This window comes from Argopecten irradians, chromosome 2, assembly GCF_041381155.1.
Source record: "Argopecten irradians isolate NY chromosome 2, Ai_NY, whole genome shotgun sequence".
Lineage (NCBI taxonomy): Eukaryota > Metazoa > Mollusca > Bivalvia > Pectinida > Pectinidae > Argopecten > Argopecten irradians.
This window is the reverse complement of record NC_091135.1, coordinates 70,166,661-70,190,236: the sequence shown is the minus strand read 5'-3', so window position 1 is coordinate 70,190,236 and position 23,576 is coordinate 70,166,661. Positions and strand designations below refer to the sequence as shown.

Sequence of the window (23,576 nt, the reverse complement as noted above, 5' to 3'; positions counted from 1 at the left end):
TTGACCGATCAGTCCCAAAATGCAATATGCACAACTGGGGTCCTAGGGGAACCTACATATGAAATTTGAGAAAGATCCCTTCAGTGCTTTCTGAGAAATAGCGGTAACAAACTTTAACTATCAAAATCCAAGATGGCCACCGGTCGGCCATCTTGTTGACCGATCAGTCCCAAAATGCAATATGCACAACTGGGGTCCTAGGGGAACCTACATATGAAATTTGAGAAAGATCCCTTCAGTGCTTTCTGAGAAATAGCGGTAACAAACTTTAACTATCAAAATCCAAGATGGCCACCGGTCGGCCATCTTGTTGACCGATCAGTCCCAAAATGCAATATGCACAACTGGGGTCCTAGGGGAACCTACATATGAAATTTGAGAAAAATCCCTTCAGTACTTTCTGAGAAATAGCGGTAACAAACTTTAACTATCAAAATCCAAGATGGCCACCAGTCGGCCATCTTGTTAACCGATCAGTCCCAAAATCCAATATGCACAACTGGGGTCCTAGGGGAACCTACATATGAAATTTGAGAAAGATCCCTTCAGTGCTTTCTGAGAAATAGCGGTAACAAACTTTAACTATCAAAATCCAAGATGGCTACCTGGCGGCCATCTTGTTGACCGATCAGTCCCAAAATGCAATATGCACAACTGGGGTCCTAGGGGAACCTACATATGAAATTTGAGAAAGATCCCTTTAGTGCTTTTTGAGAAATAGCGGTAACAAACTTTAACTATCAAAATCCAAGATGGCTACCTGGCGGCCATCTTGTTGACTGATCAGTCCCAAAATGCAATATGCACTACAAGGGTCCTAGGGGAACCTACATATGAAATTTGAGAACAATCCCTTCAATACTTTCTAAGAAATAGCCGTAACAAACTTTAACTATCAAAATCCAAGATGGCTGCTTGTCGGCCATCTTGTTGACCGATCAGTCCCAAAATGTAATATGCAGAACTAGGGTCCTAGAGGAACCTACATATGAAATTTGAGAACAATCCCTTCAGTACTTTCTGAGAATTAGCGGTAACAAACTTTAACTATCAAAATCCAAGATGGCGGCTGGTCGGCCATCTTGTTGACCGATCAGTCCCAAAATGCAATATGCACAACTAGGGTCCTACGGGAACCTACATACGAAATTTGAGAAAGATCCCTTCAATACTTTATGAGAGATAGCGGTAACAAACTTTAACTATCAAAATCCAAGATGGCTGCCTGGCGGCCATCTTGTTGACCGATCAGTCCCAAAATACAATATGCACAACTAGGGTCCTAGGGGAACCTACATATGAAATTTGAGAAAGATCCCTTCAGTGCTTTCTGAGAAATAGCGGTAACAAACTTTAACTATCAAAATCCAAGATGGCTACCTGGCGGCCATCTTGTTGACCGATCAGTCCCAAAATGCAATATGCACTACTAGGGTCCTAGGGGAACCTACATATGAAATTTGAGAAAGATCCCTTCAGTACTTTCTGAGAATTAGCCGTAACAAACTTTAACTATCAAAATCCAAGATGGCGGCTGGTCGGCCATCTTGTAGACCGATCAGTCCCAAAATGCAATATGCACAACTAGGGTCCTAGGGGAACCTACATATGAAATTTGAGAAAGATCCCTTCAGTACTTTCTGAGAAATAGCGGTAACAAACTTTAACTATCAAAATCCAAGATGGCTGCCTGGCGGCCATCTTGTTGACCGATCAGTCCCAAAATACAATATGCACAACTAGGGTCCTAGGGGAACCTACATATGAAATTTGAGAAAGATCTCTTCAGTACTTTTAGAGAAATAGCGGTAACAAGAATTGTTAACGGACGGACGGACGGACGGAAGGACGGACGGACGGACGGACGGACGGACGGACGGACGGACGGAAGGACGGACGGACGACGGACCACGGACGAAAGGCGATTTGAATAGCCCACCATCTGATGATGGTGGGCTAATAAAACAGTGTTGTTAAAATTAAAGGTAAAGTTCAGTAATATTTAAGTTGTATTGATGCAAATTACACTATAACGATATGTAACTTAAAAATTTGATATTTAAACATTGACATGTAACTTGATGGGTGTTTGTTTACATTTTCCTTCTGGTCTATATGAGCAAATCATGCTGGTATATGTCCACAGATTGAGTATTTGAAACATCCAATTTACACATTACCGTAAAGTGTATCAAATATTGTAATGTGCGAGCATTATTTTCTTTGTAGATAGAGTCTGATGAGGCCGAATACATGTTTTGTTTATGAAAAATTGTTGATATTTTCTCTTGGTTTCACAACTCTCGTTTTACTTCAAGATTGTCGCGACAATGTTCGGAAGAGTTCGGAATGATTCAGCATCTTTTGAGCCTATTTTTCACGTGTACACATTAAAATGATTTTTTACTTTTATAATTAAAGATACTCCCAGTGCTGCAACTTTATAAAAAGTGGTAAAATTAGAAAGTTTAAACCTCAGGCAGACGGAGAAAAATATGTATAACACTTAAACAGTTTTCACTATGACCAAAAGAGCGAAAGTTATAGACCATACAACTTTAACGAACAGGGTCAAAGTGACTTTTATACACAACACAAAGGGTAAGGGTCAGTTACACGGAAAAAGATGGAGTCAGAATGAAAGATATTGCCTTACCATTGTTTATTTTACCTGGAAGGTTGTTCAGATTATTGTAATGTATCGCTGGTGGAGCACCGTTTGTCAACACTGAGGTCGGTGTTGTGGTGACAGCGCTTGGTGTTGAGGACGTGTCTTGTGGCGGTTTACAGAGAATGCGACGACAGCAGCAGACAATTGATACGATACAAACTATAACCACCAGGAGACTGCCCACAGTGATGGTCACCGACGCGGTCACTCCAAGCGCCATAAACTGGTTAAGAAAACTTTCATCTGTAAAATAAAAAACATGGAAATCATTGTCAAATTGTCACTTCTATAAGTTTTAGTAACTGTAATGGTGTGTGGCATACTCTGTCCTGTTGGTTAACATTCTGTGTTCAGGAAAGTGAATAAACACTTTCATGGGGAGTAATACATTCCTTTTGTTTTATTTAAATATATCAACTTCCACCAGATGTTTGCAAACACAAACTGCTGCTTCAAATCGTGTTTTAGGATTTTGTCAGGAAGGCTACTTCATCAGACAGTACACTGAAACTAAGCCATCAATGATGTTTGAACTCATGTAACTTGTGGGAAATAGGCAGGAAATGACGGTAGTGGAGATTGACTCTGAATCCTGTATGTAACTTGTGGGAAATAGGCAGGAAATGACGGTAGTGGAGATTGACTCTGAATCCTGTATGTCAAGTCAACCTTGTGTATCTGAATCTGCTCGGGCTGTTCAGATGATTAAAGTTGTTGGAGATGATTAAATCCTGTTTGTAAATTGTGGGAACAAAATAGTGAGATACTCTGATCCTCTGTACAACCTTGAATCTGCTCGAAGGTTTAGTGTGTAAAGTAACCCTCTCTGTACAACCCTGAAGTGAAGGTTTGGTGTGTAAAGTAACCCTGTCCTTTTTATACCAGTCTGAGGAAATAAAACATCCCACATATGGACTGAAGGTTTCTTTGACAAAAGTCCAATGTTTTCTTTAACAAATTACATAACAGTTACTGTTGTCAACACTTATGGAACATTAAAAAATAGTTAAAATAACAAAAGATAGGTTTGTTCTTATCAAGGTTTACCAGGATCTAAGATTGACTGTGTAAACCATACAAAAACAAATATTTAAAAGTCGTAACAGAAAAGCTTTCAATAATTATAAAAATCTTTATTGATGGAAACATATTTTGGCATGCAAATGCTAATTCAGAAAATACAGTGATTGTATTGACGGAATGATTCATGAGTTGAACATTCTATCCTTAATCTAATATGTCCGTTTACTTACATAGGCAAGTAGTTTTACTCGAGGGGGTCTTCTTTTTTTCATTGCAAGTGTCTTAAACACTGAACATTTGTTGGCTTCAGTACATTTTTGTTTATACAAGTAACCTTGATATTGAGGCCTGTTTATATAAGTGACCTTGACATTGAGGCCTGTTTATACAAGTGACCTTGACATTAAGGCCTGTTTATACAAGTGACCTTGACATTGAGGCCTGTTTATACAAGTTAGATTGACATTGAGGCCTGTTTATACAAGTTACCTTGATATTGAGGCCTGTTTACACAAGTGACCTTGACATTGAAGCCTGTTTATACAAGTGACCTTGACATTGAGGTCTGTTTATACAAGTTACCTCGACATTGAGGCCTGTTTATACAAGTTACCTCGACATTGAGATCTGTTTATACAAGTGATCTTGACATTGAGACCTGTTTATACAAGTGATCTTGACATCAAGGCATGTTTATACAAGTGAACTTGACATTGAGGCATGTTTATACAAGTGAACTTGACATTGAGGCCTGTTTATACAAGTGAACTTGACATTGAGACCTGTTTATAAAAGTTACCTTGACATTGATGCCTGTTTATACAAGTGACCTTGACATTGAGGCCTGTTTATACAAGTGACCTTGACATTGAGACCTGTTTATACAAGAGACCTTGACATTGATGCCTGTTTATACAAGTGACCTTGACATTGAGGCCTGTATATACAAGTGACCTTGACATTGAGACCTGTTTATACAAGTGACCTTGATATTGAGACCTGTTTATACAAGTGACCTTGACATTGAGGCCTGTTTATACAAGTGACCTTGACATTGATGCCTGTTTATATAAGTGACCTTGACATTGAGGCCTGTTTATACAAGTGACCTTGACATTAAGGCCTGTTTATACAAGTGACCTTGACATTGAGGCCTGTTTATACAAGTTAGATTGACATTGAGGCCTGTTTATACAAGTTACCTTGATATTGAGGCCTGTTTACACAAGTGACCTTGACATTGAAGCCTGTTTATACAAGTGACCTTGACATTGAGGTCTGTTTATACAAGTTACCTCGACATTGAGGCCTGTTTATACAAGTTACCTCGACATTGAGATCTGTTTATACAAGTGATCTTGACATTGAGACCTGTTTATACAAGTGATCTTGACATCAAGGCATGTTTATACAAGTGAATTTGACATTGAGGCATGTTTATACAAGTGAACTTGACATTGAGGCCTGTTTATACAAGTGAACTTGACATTGAGACCTGTTTATAAAAGTTACCTTGACATTGATGCCTGTTTATACAAGTGACCTTGACATTGAGGCCTGTTTATACAAGTGACCTTGACATTGAGACCTGTTTATACAAGAGACCTTGACATTGATGCCTGTTTATACAAGTGACCTTGACATTGAGGCCTGTATATACAAGTGACCTTGACATTGAGACCTGTTTATACAAGTGACCTTGATATTGAGACCTGTTTATACAAGTGACCTTGACATTGAGGCCTGTTTATACAAGTGACCTTGACATTGATGCCTGTTTATACAAGTGTCCTTGACATTGAGACCTGTTTATACAAGTGACCTTGACATTGATGCCTGTTTATACAAGTGACCTTGACATTGAGGCCTGTATATACAAGTGACCTTGACATTGAGGCCTGTTTATACAAGTGACCTTGACATTGAGACCTGTTTAAACAAGTGACCTTGACATTGAGGCCTGTTTATACAAGTGACCTTGACATTGAGGCCTATTTTTACAAGTTACCTTGACATTGAGGCCTGTTTTTACAAGTTACCATGACATTGAGAACTATCAGCCTTCACTATTAATGAAGAGAAATCCATTTAGGAGAGAACAATTAAGATAAAGTTAACATTTGTTTCAGATTTAGAAGTGAATCATCCAAGTATCCTGCCTTCCATTGTCAGATGAAATTAGTATCAATTGATTCTCTAATGCAGACGATACGTTTTCTCAGGAAAATTTCATAAAGACATCAAGTCCCAAATCTACAAAACTTTGTTTTCTTTCATGTAAAATGAAATGATAGTTCTTGAAAAATCCAAGTCAACAATAATATTAACAGCATGATTTCAAGAAAAACAAAATTAATAAACATGTTTATTTGGCATTTTAAGGTATCGATTAATACTGATGTGTTGAAGTTTAGATTGAACCTCAAACTCAAACCATAGAATTTCATCTATCTGCCGTAAACAAGTATCAAACAACTGATTCCTTGAATGACGTAAACAAAATACCCCAAACTCTTGGTATCATATAAATTTCCTAGTCTCCATTTGATTTATGTCAATCAATCAGCTAGATGACGAGGAATTCTTAGATGATTGATTCTTTAAAAATAAAGGACTTTAAAATGAACAGGACAACTACAGGACAGGACACTTTAGGACAAGCATTGGCATCACAACAGGTCGTCTGCCCTCGTTACTACCTCGTTACTACTCGTAGCTACCTTTAGTAATACGATTATCAGCCTTGTTTACCTAATAATCTAGCCACCTATCCTAAACAATGAAGTGTGAACACCAGACAGGACTGAGGAGATGTTTCCTGTTTGTCCTGTGTAATCCACCATTCCCTATCCTAAACAATGAAGTGTGAACACCAGACAGGACTGAGGAGAAGTTTCCTGTTTGTCCTGTGTAATCCACCATTCCCTATCCTAAACAATGAAGTGTGAACACCAGACAGGACTGAGGAGATGTTTCCTCTTTGTCCTGTGTAATCCACCATTCCCTATCCTAAACAATGAAGTGTGAACCCCAGACAGGACTGAGGAGATGTTTCCTGTTTGTCCTGTGTAATCCACCATTCCCTATCCTAAACAATGAAGTGTGAACACCAGACAGGACTGAGGAGATGTTTCCTCTTTGTCCTGTGTAATCCACCATTCCCTATCCTAAACAATGAAGTGTGAACCCCAGACAGGACTGAGGAGATGTTTCCTGTTTGTCCTGTGTAATCCACCATTCCCTATCCTAAACAATGAAGTGTGAACACCAGACAGGACTGAGGAGATGTTTCCTGTTTGTCCTGTGTAATCCACCATTCCCTATCCTAAACAATGAAGTGTGAACACCAGACAGGACTGAGGAGATGTTTCCTGTTTGTCCTGTGTAATCCACCATTCCCTATCATAAACAATGAAGTGTGAACCCCAGACAGGACTGAGGAGATGTTTCCTGTTTGTCCTGTGTAATCCACCATTCCCTATCCTAAACAATGAAGTGTGAACACCAGACAGGACTGAGGAGATGTTTCCTGTTTGTCCTGTGTAATCCACCATTCCCTATCCTAAACAATGAAGTGTGAACACCAGACAGGACTGAGGAGATGTTTCCTGTTTGTCCTGTGTAATCCACCATTCCCTATCCTAAACAATGAAGTGTGAACACCAGACAGGACTGAGGAGATGTTTCCTGTTTGTCCTGTGTAATCCACCATTCCCTATCCTAAACAATGAAGTGTGAACACCAGACAGGACTGAGGAGATGTTTCCTGTTTGTCCTGTGTAATCCACCATTCCCTATCATAAACAATGAAGTGTGAACCCCAGACAGGACTGAGGAGATGTTTCCTGTTTGTCCTGTGTAATCCACCATTCCCTATCCTAAACAATGAAGGTGAACTCCAGACAGGACTGAGGAGATGTTTCCTGTTTGTCCTGTGTAATCCACCATTCCCTATCCTAAACAATGAAGTGTGAACCCCAGACAGGACTGAGGAGATGTTTCCTGTTTGTCCTGTGTAATCCACCATTCCCTATCCTAAACAATGAAGTGTGAACCCCAGACAGGACTGAGGAGATGTTTCCTGTTTGTCCTGTGTAATCCACCATTCCCTATCCTAAACAATGAAGTGTGAACACCAGACAGGACTGAGGAGATGTTTCCTGTTTGTCCTGTGTAATCCACCATTCCCTATCCTAAACAATGAAGTGTGAACACCAGACAGGACTGAGGAGATGTTTCCTGTTTGTCCTGTGTAATCCACCATTCCCTATCCTAAACAATGAAGTGTGAACACCAGACAGGACTGAGGAGATGTTTCCTGTTTGTCCTGTCCTGTGTAATCCACCATTCCCTATCCTAAACAATGAAGTGTGAACACCAGACAGGACTGAGGAGATGTTTCCTGTTTGTCCTGTGCAATCCACCATTCCCTATCCTAAACAATGAAGTGTGAACACCAGACAGGACTGAGGAGATGTTTCCTGTTTGTCCTGTGTAATCCACCATTCCCTATCCTAAACAATGAAGTGTGAACCCAGACAGGACTGAGGAGATGTTTCCTGTTTGTCCTGTGTAATCCACCATTCCCTATCCTAAACAATGAAGTGTGAACACCAGACAGGACCTAGGAGATGTTTCCTGTTTGTCCTGTGCAATCCACCATTCCCTATTCCCTATCATAAACAATGAAGTGTGAACACCAGACAGGACTGAGGAGATGTTTCCTGTTTGTCCTGTGCATTCCACCATTCCCTATCCGAAACAATGAAGTGTGAACCCCAGACAGGACTGAGGAGATGTTTCCTGTTTGTCCTGTGTAATCCACCATTCCCTATCCTAAACAATGAAGTGTGAACACCAGACAGGACTGAGGAGATGTTTCCTGTTTGTCCTGTGTAATCCACCATTCCCTATCCTAAACAATGAAGTGTGAACACCAGACAGGACTGAGGAGATGTTTCCTGTTTGTCCTGTGTAATCCACCATTCCCTATCCTAAACAATGAAGTGTGAACCCCAGACAGGACTGAGGAGATGTTTCCTGTTTGTCCTGTGTAATCCACCATTCCCTATCCTAAACAATGAAGTGTGAACACCAGACAGGACTGAGGAGATGTTTCCTGTTTGTCCTGTGTAATCCACCATTCCCTATCCTAAACAATGAAGTGTGAACACCAGACAGGACTGAGGAGATGTTTCCTGTTTGTCCTGTGTAATCCACCATTCCCTATCCTAAACAATGAAGTGTGAACCCCAGACAGGACTGAGGAGATGTTTCCTGTTTGTCCTGTGTAATCCACCATTCCCTATCCTAAACAATGAAGTGTGAACACCAGACAGGACTGAGGAGATGTTTCCTGTTTGTCCTGTGTAATCCACCATTCCCTATCCTAAACAATGAAGTGTGAACACCAGACAGGACTGAGGAGATGTTTCCTGTTTGTCCTGTGTAATCCACCATTCCCTATCCTAAACAATGAAGGGTGAACACCAGACAGGACTGAGGAGATGTTTCCTGTTTGTCCTGTGTAATCCACCATTCCCTATCCTAAACAATGAAGTGTGAACACCAGACAGGACTGAGGAGATGTTTCCTAATTGTCCTGTGTAATCCACATTCCTATCCTAAACAATGAAGTGTGAACACCAGACAGGACTGAGGAGATGTTTCCTGTTTGTCCTGTGTAATCCACCATTCCCTATCCTAAACAATAAGTGAACACCAGACAGGACTGAGGCTCTGTACTAGAATTAACACCAGAAGACTGGATTTGTCTGTACAGAATAACAATGAGGTAACACCAGACTGGAGTTTGTCTGTACCAGAATAACAAGGTGGAACTCATACAAAACCTATAGAAAGCTGGAGTTTGTCTGTACCAGAATAACAAGGTGGAACTCATACAAAACCTAGATAAAGCTGGAGTTTGTCTGTACCAGAATAACAAGGTGGAACTCATACAAAACCTATAGAAAGCTGGAGTTTGTCTGTACCAGAATAACAAGGTGGAACTCATACAAAACCTAGATAAAGCTGGAGTTTGTCTGTACCAGAATAACAAGGTGGAACTCATACAAAACCTATAGAAAGCTGGAGTTTGTCTGTACCAGAATAACAAGGTGGAACTCATACAAAACCTAGAGAAAGCTGGAGTTTGTCTGTACCAGAATAACAAGGTGGAACTCATACAAAACCTATAGAAAGCTGGAGTTTGTCTGTACCAGAATAACAAGGTGGAACTCATACAAAACCTATAGAAAGCTGGAGTTTGTCTGTACCAGAATAACAAGGTGGAACTCATACAAAACCTATAGAAAGCTGGAGTTTTGTCTGTACCAGAATAACAAGGTGGAACTCATACAAAACCTATAGAAAGCTGGAGTTTGTCTGTACCAGAATAACAAGGTGGAACTCATACAAAACCTATAGAAAGCTGGAGTTTGTCTGTACCAGAATAACAAGGTGGAACTCATACAAAACCTATAGAAAGCTGGAGTTTGTCTGTACCAGAATAACAAGGTGGAACTCATACAAAACCTATAGAAAGCTGGAGTTTGTCTGTACCAGAATAACAAGGTGGAACTCATACAAAACCTATAGAAAGCTGGAGTTTGTCTGTACCAGAATAACAAGGTGGAACTCATACAAAACCTATAGAAAGCTGGAGTTTGTCTGTACCAGAATAACAAGGTGGAACTCATACAAAACCTAGAGAAAGCTGGAGTTTGTCTGTACCAGAATAACAAGGTGGAACTCATACAAAACCTAGAGAAAGCTGGAGTTTGTCTGTACCAGAATAACAAGGTGGAACTCATACAAAACCTATAGAAAGCTGGAGTTTGTCTGTACCAGAATAACAAGGTGGAACTCATACAAAACCTATAGAAAGCTGGAGTTTGTCTGTACCAGAATAACAAGGTGGAACTCATACAAAACCTAGAGAAAGCTGGAGTTTGTCTGTACCAGAATAACAAGGTGGAACTCATACAAAACCTATAGAAAGCTGGAGTTTGTCTGTACCAGAATAACAAGGTGGAACTCATACAAAACCTATAAGAAAGCTGGAGTTTGTCTGTACCAGAATAACAAGGTGGAACTCATACAAAACCTAGATAAAGCTGGAGTTTGTCTGTACCAGAATAACAAGGTGGAACTCATACAAAACCTATAGAAAGCTGGAGTTTGTCTGTACCAGAATAACAAGGTGGAACTCATACAAAACCTATAGAAAGCTGGAGTTTGTCTGTACCAGAATAACAAGGTGGAACTCATACAAAACCTATAGAAAGCTGGAGTTTGTCTGTACCAGAATAACAAGGTGGAACTCATACAAAACCTATAGAAAGCTGGAGTTTGTCTGTACCAGAATAACAAGGTGGAACTCATACAAAACCTATAGAAAGCTGGAGTTTGTCTGTACCAGAATAACAAGGTGGAACTCATACAAAACCTATAGAAAGCTGGAGTTTGTCTGTACCAGAATAACAAGGTGGAACTCATACAAAACCTATAGAAAGCTGGAGTTTGTCTGTACCAGAATAACAAGGTGGAACTCATACAAAACCTAGATAAAGCTGGAGTTTGTCTGTACCAGAATAACAAGGTGGAACTCATACAAAACCTATAGAAAGCTGGAGTTTGTCTGTACCAGAATAACAAGGTGGAACTCATACAAAACCTATAGAAGCTGGAGTTTGTCTGTACCAGAATAACAAGGTGGAACTCATACAAAACCTATAGAAGGCTGGAGTTTGTCTGTACCAGAATAACAAGGTGGAACTCATACAAAACCTATAGAAGGCTGGAGTTTGTCTGTACCAGAATAACAAGGTGGAACTCATACAAAACCTATAGAAGGCTGGAGTTTGTCTGTACCAGAATAACAAGGTGGAACTCATACAAAACCTATAGAAAGGCTGGAGTTTGTCTGTACCAGAATAACAAGGTGGAACTCATACAAAACCTATAGAAAGCTGGAGTTTGTCTGTACCAGAATAACAAGGTGGAACTCATACAAAACCTATAGAAAGCTGGAGTTTGTCTGTACCAGAATAACAAGGTGGAACTCATACAAAACCTATAGAAAGCTGGAGTTTGTCTGTACCAGAATAACAAGGTGGAACTCATACAAAACCTATATAAAGCTGGAGTTTGTCTGTACCAGAAATAACAAGGTGGAACTCATACAAAACCTATAGAAAGCTGGAGTTTGTCTGTACCAGAATAACAAGGTGGAACTCATACAAAACCTATAGAAAGCTGGAGTTTGTCTGTACCAGAATAACAAGGTGGAACTCATACAAAACCTATAGAAAGCTGGAGTTTGTCTGTACCAGAATAACAAGGTGGAACTCATACAAAACCTATAGAAAGCTGGAGTTTGTCTGTACCAGAATAACAAGGTGGAACTCATACAAAACCTAGAGAAAGCTGGAGTTTGTCTGTACCAGAATAACAAGGTGGAACTCATACAAAACCTAGATAAAGCTGGAGTTTGTCTGTACCAGAATAACAAGGTGGAACTCATACAAAACCTAGAGAAAGCTGGAGTTTGTCTGTACCAGAATAACAAGGTGGAACTCATACAAAACCTAGATAAAGCTGGAGTCTGTCTGTACCAGAATAACAAGGTGGAACTCATACAAAACCTATAGAAAGCTGGAGTTTGTCTGTACCAGAATAACAAGGTGGAACTCATACAAAACCTTTAGAAAGCTGGAGTTTGTCTGTACCAGAATAACAAGGTGGAACTCATACAAAACCTATAGAAAGCTGGAGTTTGTCTGTACCAGAATAACAAGGTGGAACTCATACAAAACCTAGAGAAAGCTGGAGTCTGTCTGTACCAGAATAACAAGGTGGAACTCATACAAAACCTATAGAAAGGTGGAGTCTGTCTGTACCAGAATAACAAGGTGGAACTCATACAAAACCTAGATAAAGCTGGAGTTTGTCTGTACCAGAATAACAAGGTGGAACTCATACAAAACCTATAGAAAGCTGGAGTTTGTCTGTACCAGAATAACAAGGTGGAACTCATACAAAACCTATAGAAAGCTGGAGTTTGTCTGTACCAGAATAACAAGGTGGAACTCATACAAAACCTATAGAAAGCTGGAGTTTGTCTGTACCAGAATAACAAGGTGGAACTCATACAAAACCTATAGAAAGCTGGAGTTTGTCTGTACCAGAATAACAAGGTGGAACTCATACAAAACCTATAGAAAGCTGGAGTTTGTCTGTACCAGAATAACAAGGTGGAACTCATACAAAACCTATAGAAAGCTGGAGTTTGTCTGTACCAGAATAACAAGGTGGAACTCATACAAAACCTATAGAAAGCTGGAGTTTGTCTGTACCAGAATAACAAGGTGGAACTCATACAAAACCTATAGAAAGCTGGAGTTTGTCTGTACCAGAATAACAAGGTGGAACTCATACAAAACCTATAGAAAGCTGGAGTTTGTCTGTACCAGAATAACAAGGTGGAACTCATACAAAACCTATAGAAAAGCTGGAGTTTGTCTGTACCAGAATAACAAGGTGGAACTCATACAAAACCTATAGAAAGCTGGAGTTTGTCTGTACCAGAATAACAAGGTGGAACTCATACAAAACCTATAGAAAGCTGGAGTTTGTCTGTACCAGAATAACAAGGTGGAACTCATACAAAACCTATAGAAAGCTGGAGTTTGTCTGTACCAGAATAACAAGGTGGAACTCATACAAAACCTATAGAAAGCTGGAGTTTGTCTGTACCAGAATAACAAGGTGGAACTCATACAAAACCTAGATAAAGCTGGAGTCTGTCTGTACCAGAATAACAAGGTGGAACTCATACAAAACCTATAGAAAGCTGGAGTTTGTCTGTACCAGAATAACAAGGTGGAACTCATACAAAACCTATAGAAAGCTGGAGTTTGTCTGTACCAGAATAACAAGGTGGAACTCATACAAAACCTATAGAAAGCTGGAGTTTGTCTGTACCAGAATAACAAGGTGGAACTCATACAAAACCTATAGAAAGCTGGAGTTTGTCTGTACCAGAATAACAAGGTGGAACTCATACAAAACCTATAGAAAGCTGGAGTTTGTCTGTACCAGAATAACAAGGTGGAACTCATACAAAACCTATAGAAAGCTGGAGTTTGTCTGTACCAGAATAACAAGGTGGAACTCATACAAAACCTATAGAAAGCTGGAGTTTGTCTGTACCAGAATAACAAGGTGGAACTCATACAAAACCTATAGAAAGCTGGAGTTTGTCTGTACCAGAATAACAAGGTGGAACTCATACAAAACCTATAGAAAGCTGGAGTTTGTCTGTACCAGAATAACAAGGTGGAACTCATACAAAACCTATAGAAAGCTGGAGTTTGTCTGTACCAGAATAACAAGGTGGAACTCATACAAAACCTATAGAAAGCTGGAGTTTGTCTGTACCAGAATAACAAGGTGGAACTCATACAAAACCTATAGAAAGCTGGAGTTTGTCTGTACCAGAATAACAAGGTGGAACTCATACAAAACCTATAGAAAGCTGGAGTTTGTCTGTACCAGAATAACAAGGTGGAACTCATACAAAACCTATAGAAAGCTGGAGTTTGTCTGTACCAGAATAACAAGGTGGAACTCATACAAAACCTATAGAAAGCTGGAGTTTGTCTGTACCAGAATAACAAGGTGGAACTCATACAAAACCTATAGAAAGTGCTGGAGTTTGTCTGTACCAGAATAACAAGGTGGAACTCATACAAAACCTATAGAAAGCTGGAGTTTGTCTGTACCAGAATAACAAGGTGGAACTCATACAAAACCTATAGAAAGCTGGAGTTTGTCTGTACCAGAATAACAAGGTGGAACTCATACAAAACCTATAGAAAGCTGGAGTTTGTCTGTACCAGAATAACAAGGTGGAACTCATACAAAACCTATAGAAAGCTGGAGTTTGTCTGTACCAGAATAACAAGGTGGAACTCATACAAAACCTATAGAAAAGCTGGAGTTTGTCTGTACCAAATAACAAGGTGGAACTCATACAAAACCTATAGAAAGCTGGAGTTTGTCTGTACCAGAATAACAAGGTGGAACTCATACAAAACCTATAGAAAGCTGGAGTTTGTCTGTACCAGAATAACAAGGTGGAACTCATACAAAACCTATAGAAAGCTGGAGTTTGTCTGTACCAGAATAACAAGGTGGAACTCATACAAAACCTATAGAAAGCTGGAGTTTGTCTGTACCAGAATAACAAGGTGGAACTCATACAAAACCTATAGAAAGGTGGAGTTGTCTGTACCAGAATAACAAGGTGGAACTCATACAAAACCTATAGAAGCTGGAGTTTGTCTGTACCAAATAACAAGGTGGAACTCATACAAAACCTATAGAAAGCTGGAGTTTGTCTGTACCAGAATAACAAGGTGGAACTCATACAAAACCTATAGAAAGCTGGAGTTTGTCTGTACCAGAATAACAAGGTGGAACTCATACAAAACCTATAGAAAGCTGGAGTTTGTCTGTACCAGAATAACAAGGTGGAACTCATACAAAACCTATAGAAAGCTGGAGTTTGTCTGTACCAGAATAACAAGGTGGAACTCATACAAAACCTATAGAAAGCTGGAGTTTGTCTGTACCAGAATAACAAGGTGGAACTCATACAAAACCTATAGAAAGCTGGAGTTTGTCTGTACCAGAATAACAAGGTGGAACTCATACAAAACCTATAGAAAGCTGGAGTTTGTCTGTACCAGAATAACAAGGTGGAACTCATACAAAACCTATAGAAAGCTGGAGTTTGTCTGTACCAGAATAACAAGGTGGAACTCATACAAAACCTATAGAAAGCTGGAGTTTGTCTGTACCAGAATAACAAGGTGGAACTCATACAAAACCTATAGAAAGCTGGAGTTTGTCTGTACCAGAATAACAAGGTGGAACTCATACAAAACCTATAGAAAGCTGGAGTTTGTCTGTACCAGAATAACAAGGTGGAACTCATACAAAACCTATAGAAAGCTGGAGTTTGTCTGTACCAGAATAACAAGGTGGAACTCATACAAAACCTATAGAAAGCTGGAGTTTGTCTGTACCAGAATAACAAGGTGGAACTCATACAAAACCTATAGAAAGCTGGAGTTTGTCTGTACCAGAATAACAAGGTGGAACTCATACAAAACCTATAGAAAGCTGGAGTTTGTCTGTACCAGAATAACAAGGTGGAACTCATACAAAACCTATAGAAAGCTGGAGTTTGTCTGTACCAGAATAACAAGGTGGAACTCATACAAAACCTATAGAAAGCTGGAGTTTGTCTGTACCAGAATAACAAGGTGGAACTCATACAAAACCTATAGAAAGCTGGAGTTTGTCTGTACCAGAATAACAAGGTGGAACTCATACAAAACCTATAGAAAGCTGGAGTTTGTCTGTACCAGAATAACAAGGTGGAACTCATACAAAACCTATAGAAAGCTGGAGTTTGTCTGTACCAGAATAACAAGGTGGAACTCATACAAAACCTATAGAAAAGCTGGAGTTTGTCTGTACCAGAATAACAAGGTGGAACTCATACAAAACCTATAGAAAGCTGGAGTTTGTCTGTACCAGAATAACAAGGTGGAACTCATACAAAACCTATAGAAAGCTGGAGTTTGTCTGTACCAGAATAACAAGGTGGAACTCATACAAAACCTATAGAAAGCTGGAGTTTGTCTGTACCAAGAATAACAAGGTGGAACTCATACAAAACCTATAGAAAGCTGGAGTTTGTCTGTACCAGAATAACAAGGTGGAACTCATACAAAACCTATAGAAAGCTGGAGTTTGTCTGTACCAGAATAACAAGGTGGAACTCATACAAAACCTAGATAAAGCTGGAGTCTGTCTGTACCAGAATAACAAGTGGAACTCATACAAAACCTATAGAAAGCTGGAGTTTGTCTGTACCAGAATAACAAGGTGGAACTCATACAAAACCTAGATAAAGCTGGAGTTTGTCTGTACCAGAATAACAAGGTGGAACTCATACAAAACCTATAGAAAGCTGGAGTTTGTCTGTACCAGAATAACAAGGTGGAACTCATACAAAACCTATAGAAAGCTGGAGTTTGTCTGTACCAGAATAACAAGGACAAAACCTATAGAAAAGCTGGAGTTTGTCTGTACCAGAATAACAAGGTGGAACTCATACAAAACCTATAGAAAGCTGGTGAGTTTGTCTGTACCAGAATATACCAGTAGGCATGAGTCTGTCTGTAACTCATACAAAACCTATAGAAGATTAAAGCTGGAGTTTGTCTGTACCAGAATAACAAGGTGGAACTCATACAAAACCTATAGAAAGCTGGAGTTTGTCTGTACCAGAATAACAAGGTGGAACTCATACAAAACCTATAGAAAGCTGGAGTTTGTCTGTACCTGGGAGTTGTTGTACGAAATAACAAGGTGGAACTCATACAAAACCTATAGAAAGCTGGAGTTTGTCTGTACCAGAATAAACAAGGTGGAACTCATACAAAACCCTAGATAAAGCTGGAGTTTGTCTGTACCAGAATACACAAGGTGGAAACTCATCCAAGAACCTACATAGAAGGCTGGAGTTTTGTCTGTACCAGATTATACAAGGTGGAACTCATTACATAACATATAGAAAGCTGGTGTTTGTCTGAACCATATAAACACGGTGGAACTCATTCATAAAACTATAGAAAAGCTGAGAGTTTGTCTGTACCTGATTAAAACAGGTGGTAATACAATTACAAAAACCTTATAGACAGGCTGGAGATTGTCTGTACCATAAATAACTAGTTGGAACTCATACAAAACAGTAGATAATGAATGGTGTTTGGGCTGTACCAGACTTTACAAGGTGGAACTCATACAAAAACCGATTATAGAAAGATGGAGTATGTTCTGTACCATAAAACCAAAGGAGGAACTCATACACAAACTATTTGAAAGCTGGAGGATGTCTTGTTTGACCAGGAACAACAAGGTGGAACTCACTACAAAACCTATAGAATGCCTGGATATTTGTCTGGTCCTGAAAAAACATGGTGGAAACACATACAAACCAAGATTGAAGGCTGGAGTTTTGCCTGTACCAGAATAAACAAGGTGGAACTCATAACAAACACCTATAGAAAGGCTGGAGATGTGTCTGTTCCAGAATAACAAGGTGGCACACATACAAAACATATAGAAAGCTGGATTTGGTCCAGTACCAGAAATAACAAGGTGGAACTCATACAAATCTTATAGAAAGCTGGAGGTAGTCATGTACCAGATATAAACAAGGTTGGAACAACATAAAAAACCTATAGAAAGCAGGCAGGTAGTCCTGTACCAGTAATAAACAAGGTGGGAACTCATACATAACCTAGAATAAAGCTGGCTGGAGTTTGTCTGTACCAGTATAACATAGGGTGGAACTCCATACAAATCCTATAGAAAGCCTTGAGACAGTCTGTACACAGTATAACAAAGGTGGAACTCATACACATACTATAGTAAGCTGGAGTTTGTCATTTGTACCTGGAATTACAACGGTGGAAATATACAAAACTATAGAAAGCTTTCGGAGTTTAGTCCTGTGTCAACAGATTACTCAAGGTGGAACTCATACAAAACCTATAGTAAGCTGGAGTTGCACTGTACCTGAATAACAAGGTGGAAATCTTACAAAACCTAGATAATGCTTGTCGTCTGTCTGGACCAGAATAACAAGGTGGTATATACTCATACAAATCCTAGAAAGCTGGAGTTTTGTCTGTACCAGAATAACAAGGTGGAATCTACAAAACCTATAAAAGCTGGAGTTTGTCTGTACCAAAACTCATACAAAAACCTAGATAAAGCTGGAGTTTGTGTTCTACCAGAATAAACAAGGTACCAGATATAAAAGCTGGAGTTTGTCTGGGAATACCAGGTGGAACTCATACAACAGCCAAAACCGGTATAGAAAGCAAAATGTTTGTCTGTACCAGAATAACAAGGATTCACACTTTTCAAACTCATGTCAGAATCCCAGAATTTTTCAGCCAAAATTCCGCAAGAAAAACCAAATTCTGTCAATATACCGAGCCACGGGAAGATCCAAAGGTCATTAGGATTTCAATACCTAAAAAAAGTCACTAATGTGTTGGAAGGCCTCCCTCCCCCTCGACAAACTTAAACAGTCACATGTGTAAGTTTAATGAAAGATGTCAAAACTATCAGTTTTGATCTGAGACAAGAGGCCAAAGCATTGGCCTGGTCCTGACTACAGTTGTTAGTTGTATCCTTTCATACATTTGCCAAATCTGTCTGGGCAGCTTGTTAACACAGTAATGGCGCCCATCCTCAGTTGTGGGTATCATTAGAGGTGTAATGTATTAAGGATTGATTAGCTCAACTAATCTCTGTAGTAAATACATGGGACAAATCAAAACTTCTCCTTAACTAGTGTTGTGACTGGTTCAGGTGGTATGGTCAGAAAATAGTGTCATTTTTAGTGTGAGCTTATGCAGAAGCAGCATCTTCTTAGTAAGAATTATTGTTGGGACCAATTCAAATAGCATCAACTTAACTTCAATATTAGAAAATTTAATAAAATTCAAAATTTAACAAAGCTTTGTATTCAAATTTATCAGAATATTGTTATATGATAAAAAATAATTGGGGAAATATTTTCCTGTATGATTGCTTATCGATATCACACATGTACAACTATGTATAATCAAAGTGTTAAGTTGACTAGACTTTTAAAAGATACCTGCTGGAGGAGGGCTTAATTCATTATAGGTGACCAAAAAAAATCAAAGATGTTTCACTGTCCTGGTTATAAGAGGTAAACTGAATTTGCTTCAATACGTTGAAATTTATTACTTATCTTTTATCTCATTTTCTTCAACACAATATAAATTTCACAATTAAGATAAAAATGCACAAGTTGTATTGGCTGGGTCTCGGCACAATGGAATGTGTACTACGGGTCAACAAATTGACATTGGCAGCTACAGTCGAGCCTTTCCCAGGGCCTTGATAACAAAATACATTAATTAAATCTCAACCATTGTTTCCCCCTTAACAGTAAATGGTATATGTAACACATTTACACACACATATAGGCCTATAAACAGCATCTAGATGAAACTAGGGCACCTGACTTGTGACACTGTCCAGGGAATATAGATTATCCAACACAGGTAATTATGATGTCATGACACTTTGAGTAACATATTAAAGAATAGAAAAATAATGAATATTTCTTAATTGCCTTAATCTTTTCTTAAACTATATTTCTTTTGTATGAAGTGGTTCCGTCGGCCATATAATTTCCCATAATGCATTGTGTTTCTCATTTAAATATTACTATAGACAAAGAAGGAATGAAATATATTTTAATTCCTCAAAAATACAGTTTATATCTGTTTGTCGCCAAGTTTTATCAGTTCTGTCCCTATCTATAACTACATGTCTGTGCCAAATTTCATTGCTGTTAATGGTGTATAACTTGAGATATCCTGTTCACAAGGTGATTTTCAAAACTAGGGGGTATGCTATAAGCTACGATGGAGCTACGCTCCATCGTGCTAAAAATGAGACCGTTTGTTTGAAGACTTTTTACTGTACCACATTCTAAATCCTTCATTCTAAATCCATAAACACAGAGAACGGTGTATTTCCTATGAAGTATAGTTATTGAATGAACTCATTGATAACAAGAGGCCCATGGGCCTTAACGGTCATCTGACTCATGGCACAAAACAACAAAGTCACAGTATAAAGTATTGGTTAACGATTAATATAAACAATACAAGGAACTCCTTAGTTGAATATGTAAGTTTCTGAAAAAGGTAAATGTCATTTGTTGAACAAACTTGGTAGCCCTTCATCCAAATATGGTCAAAACCCATTCAAGGATTAATATAAGGAGGAGTCAGATTTTAAAGCCAAATTTCAGCAAAGCTCCCATTTTGGACCTCGGTCATACTATCCCCATGGGTCTTACCTCGGTCCTTTATAAAATATGATTGTCCTTACCTAAAGTTCCCCCTTCTGAATCAATTAAAACCACTATAGACCAATTTTCATTGAGATCGGAGACTGAAACCTTACAACAGGAAGTGGGCCAGCGGCCATCTTGGAATACCAAATTCTTTATGAAAATGTTTGCATGTTGTTTGGCATCAATTAAAACCCCTACAGACCAATTTTCATTGAGATCGGAGACTGAAACCTTAAAACAGGAAGTGGGCCAACAGCCATCTTGGAATACCAAAATCTTTACGAAAATGTTTGCATGTTATTCGGCATCAATTAAAACCCCTATAGACCAATTTTCATTGAGATCGGAGACTGAAACCTTAAAACAGGAAGTGGGCCAGCGGCCATCTTGGAATACCAAAATCTTTACAAAAATGTTTGCATGTTGTTCGGCATCAATCAAAACCCCTATAGACCAACTTTCATTGAGATCGGAGACTGAAACCTTAAAATAGAAAGTGGGCAAGTTAAAATTAAGAAAATTTGCCCTTTTGGGGCCCCACCCCTCAGTTCCTAGGGACCAGACCAGACTCATTTATATAAAATATAATTGTGTTTCCCCAATGATGTTTCACACCAAATATGGATAAAATTCATCCAAGGATGGAGGAGGAGTAGGATTTTAAAGCTAAAATTAAGAAAATTTCCCCATTTGGGGCCCCACCCCTCAGCCCCTAGGGGTCGGACCAGGCTCATTTATAATATGATTGTCCTTCCCCAATGATGTTTCACACCAAATATGGATGAAATCCATCCAAGGATGAAGGAGGAGAAGGATTTTAAAGCTAAAATTAGGAAAATTTGCCCTTTGGGGGCCCCACCCCTCAGCCCCTAGGGGTTGAACCACGGTCATTTATATAAAATATGATTGTCCTTCCCCAATGATGTTTCACACAATATATGGATGAAATCCATCCAAGGATGAAGGAGGAGTAGGATTTTAAAGCTAAAATTAAGAAAATTTGCTTTTTTGGGGCCCCACCCCTCAGCCCCTAGGGGTCGGACCAGGCTCATTTATACATATTATGATTGTCCGTCCCAAATGATGTTTCACACCAAATATGGATGAAATCCATCCAAGCATGAAGGAGGAGTAGGTTTTTAAAGCTAAAATTAAGAAAATTTGCCCTTTTGGGGCCCCACCCCTCAGCCCCTAGTGGTCGGACCAAGCTCATTTATGTAAAATATGATTGTCCTTCCCCAATAATGTTTCACACCAAATATGGATGAAATCCATCCAAGGATGAAGGAGGAGTAGGATTTTAAAGCTTAAAATAAGAAAATTCGCCCTTTTGGGGCCCCACCCCTCAGCCCCTAGGGGTCGGACCAAGCTCATTTATATAAAATATGATTGTCCTTCCCCAATAATGTTTCACACCAAATATGGATGACATCCGCTTAGCGGTTAAGGAGGAGTAGCGTTTTAAAGGAAAAAGTTTACGCACGACGGACAGCGCACGGCGGACGACGACGGACAAATCACGATGACTAGACTATAGGTCATCGTGACCCTTCTGGTCAGATGACCTAAAAAGACACTAGTTAATGTACCAGGTATGTAGAATCTGCATAAGACCTGAAATTGTCTCAATACAGTTGAGAGCTATGGATCCGATGACTGATAGAGATATATAAGGTTCTACATCTACATGTACTATAGTAAAATACTATGTGGCTTACATACAAAATACTTATACAAACTAGTGTGCCTTACATACAAAATACTTATACAAACTAGTAAGCCTTATATATAAAATACTTATACAAACTAGTGTGCCTTATATATAATACCCTAGCTATAAGATTATAGATGTTTGATTGTCATATAAGCACGTTCATCTTATACTGAATGGACACATTAACACTTGGGTCAGACAGCTTGCTCAGATGTAGAGCAGTACTTATCAACCAGTCATAGCACAGCTATCGCAACCAAATCAAATCACAAAATTCTTGTTAAACAGAAATCTGGTCTTCATCAGAATAAGGATTTAATATCCGCTATCAATTAAAACATTTTAGAGATGCAGACAACTGCCTGTTCCTTGCCAAAGCTTTTAATTTCCTCTGCACTATATAGAGCTGTAACAGATCAATATATCTGTCCCTGATCAAACTGTTCCCTATCTTCATCCTAACATTTCCTGTTACTGTAGACTTTGTATGTAGACCTGTTAAGTTTCTAATGAAGGATACAAATTAAGTGTGGTGAATTGATAATGTAGGCCTAACATTTGACCTCTGAACTTGAATTTTTTTGAAGTTCATAATATGCAGACCGAAATATGGATATGAAATAGTTTCTCTGTTCTAATTATTTTGTAAATTGATAAGTGTATTACCTTGTGAAATATTTCTAGGAAAGGTCTAAATTTGTTCCCATTTCATCACCCTGGATATTTGGCACTTATTGGTCCAAACCCAGTAGTTTTAGAGCCAAGATGGAGTTTTATCCTGTTATGTAGGATTTCTCTATAGATTGTAAGGTATGTGTGATGTAAATCCTAAATAGGTCAATAATTCCAGTATGAAATATGATTCAGAATCCCATTTATTTACAGTCTATAACCGGTGTGGATAAAAACGGTGCAGTTTTATTTGTGTTTAGTACATAATGTTACATAAGTATTGTATATAAATTCCAACAGACTTTATACATTTATTGATGTGGCAGTAATGTGCCTTGATTTGACATAAACACTCACAAGGTAAGATAAAACACCCATATAGCAATATCTGTCAGGGCTTTCTCAAGCGTCAGACAGATAAATGTCATAGTACATTGTGTGTTTTAATGACATCCTGTAGAATTGGACCTGCCGCCAGGGTACCACAAGTCTTAGTATTCTGC

The 23,576-nt window shown here is 38.9% G+C and overlaps 1 protein-coding gene across 2 annotated transcripts in view; it reads right to left on the bottom strand.

The window, feature by feature from the left end:
- The window catches only part of LOC138316345 (uncharacterized), a 203,023-nt gene that overhangs the window by 6,118 nt on the left and 173,329 nt on the right, over positions 1–23,576 (bottom strand). The window contains exon 6 of one of the 2 annotated variants that reach the window (XM_069258037.1): positions 2,657–2,914. In XM_069258037.1, coding sequence (XP_069114138.1) covers positions 2,657–2,914 — 258 coding nt within the window. The remainder of the gene's footprint in view (positions 1–2,656; positions 2,915–23,576) is intronic. The other variant, XM_069258038.1, reaches the window with a different exon arrangement.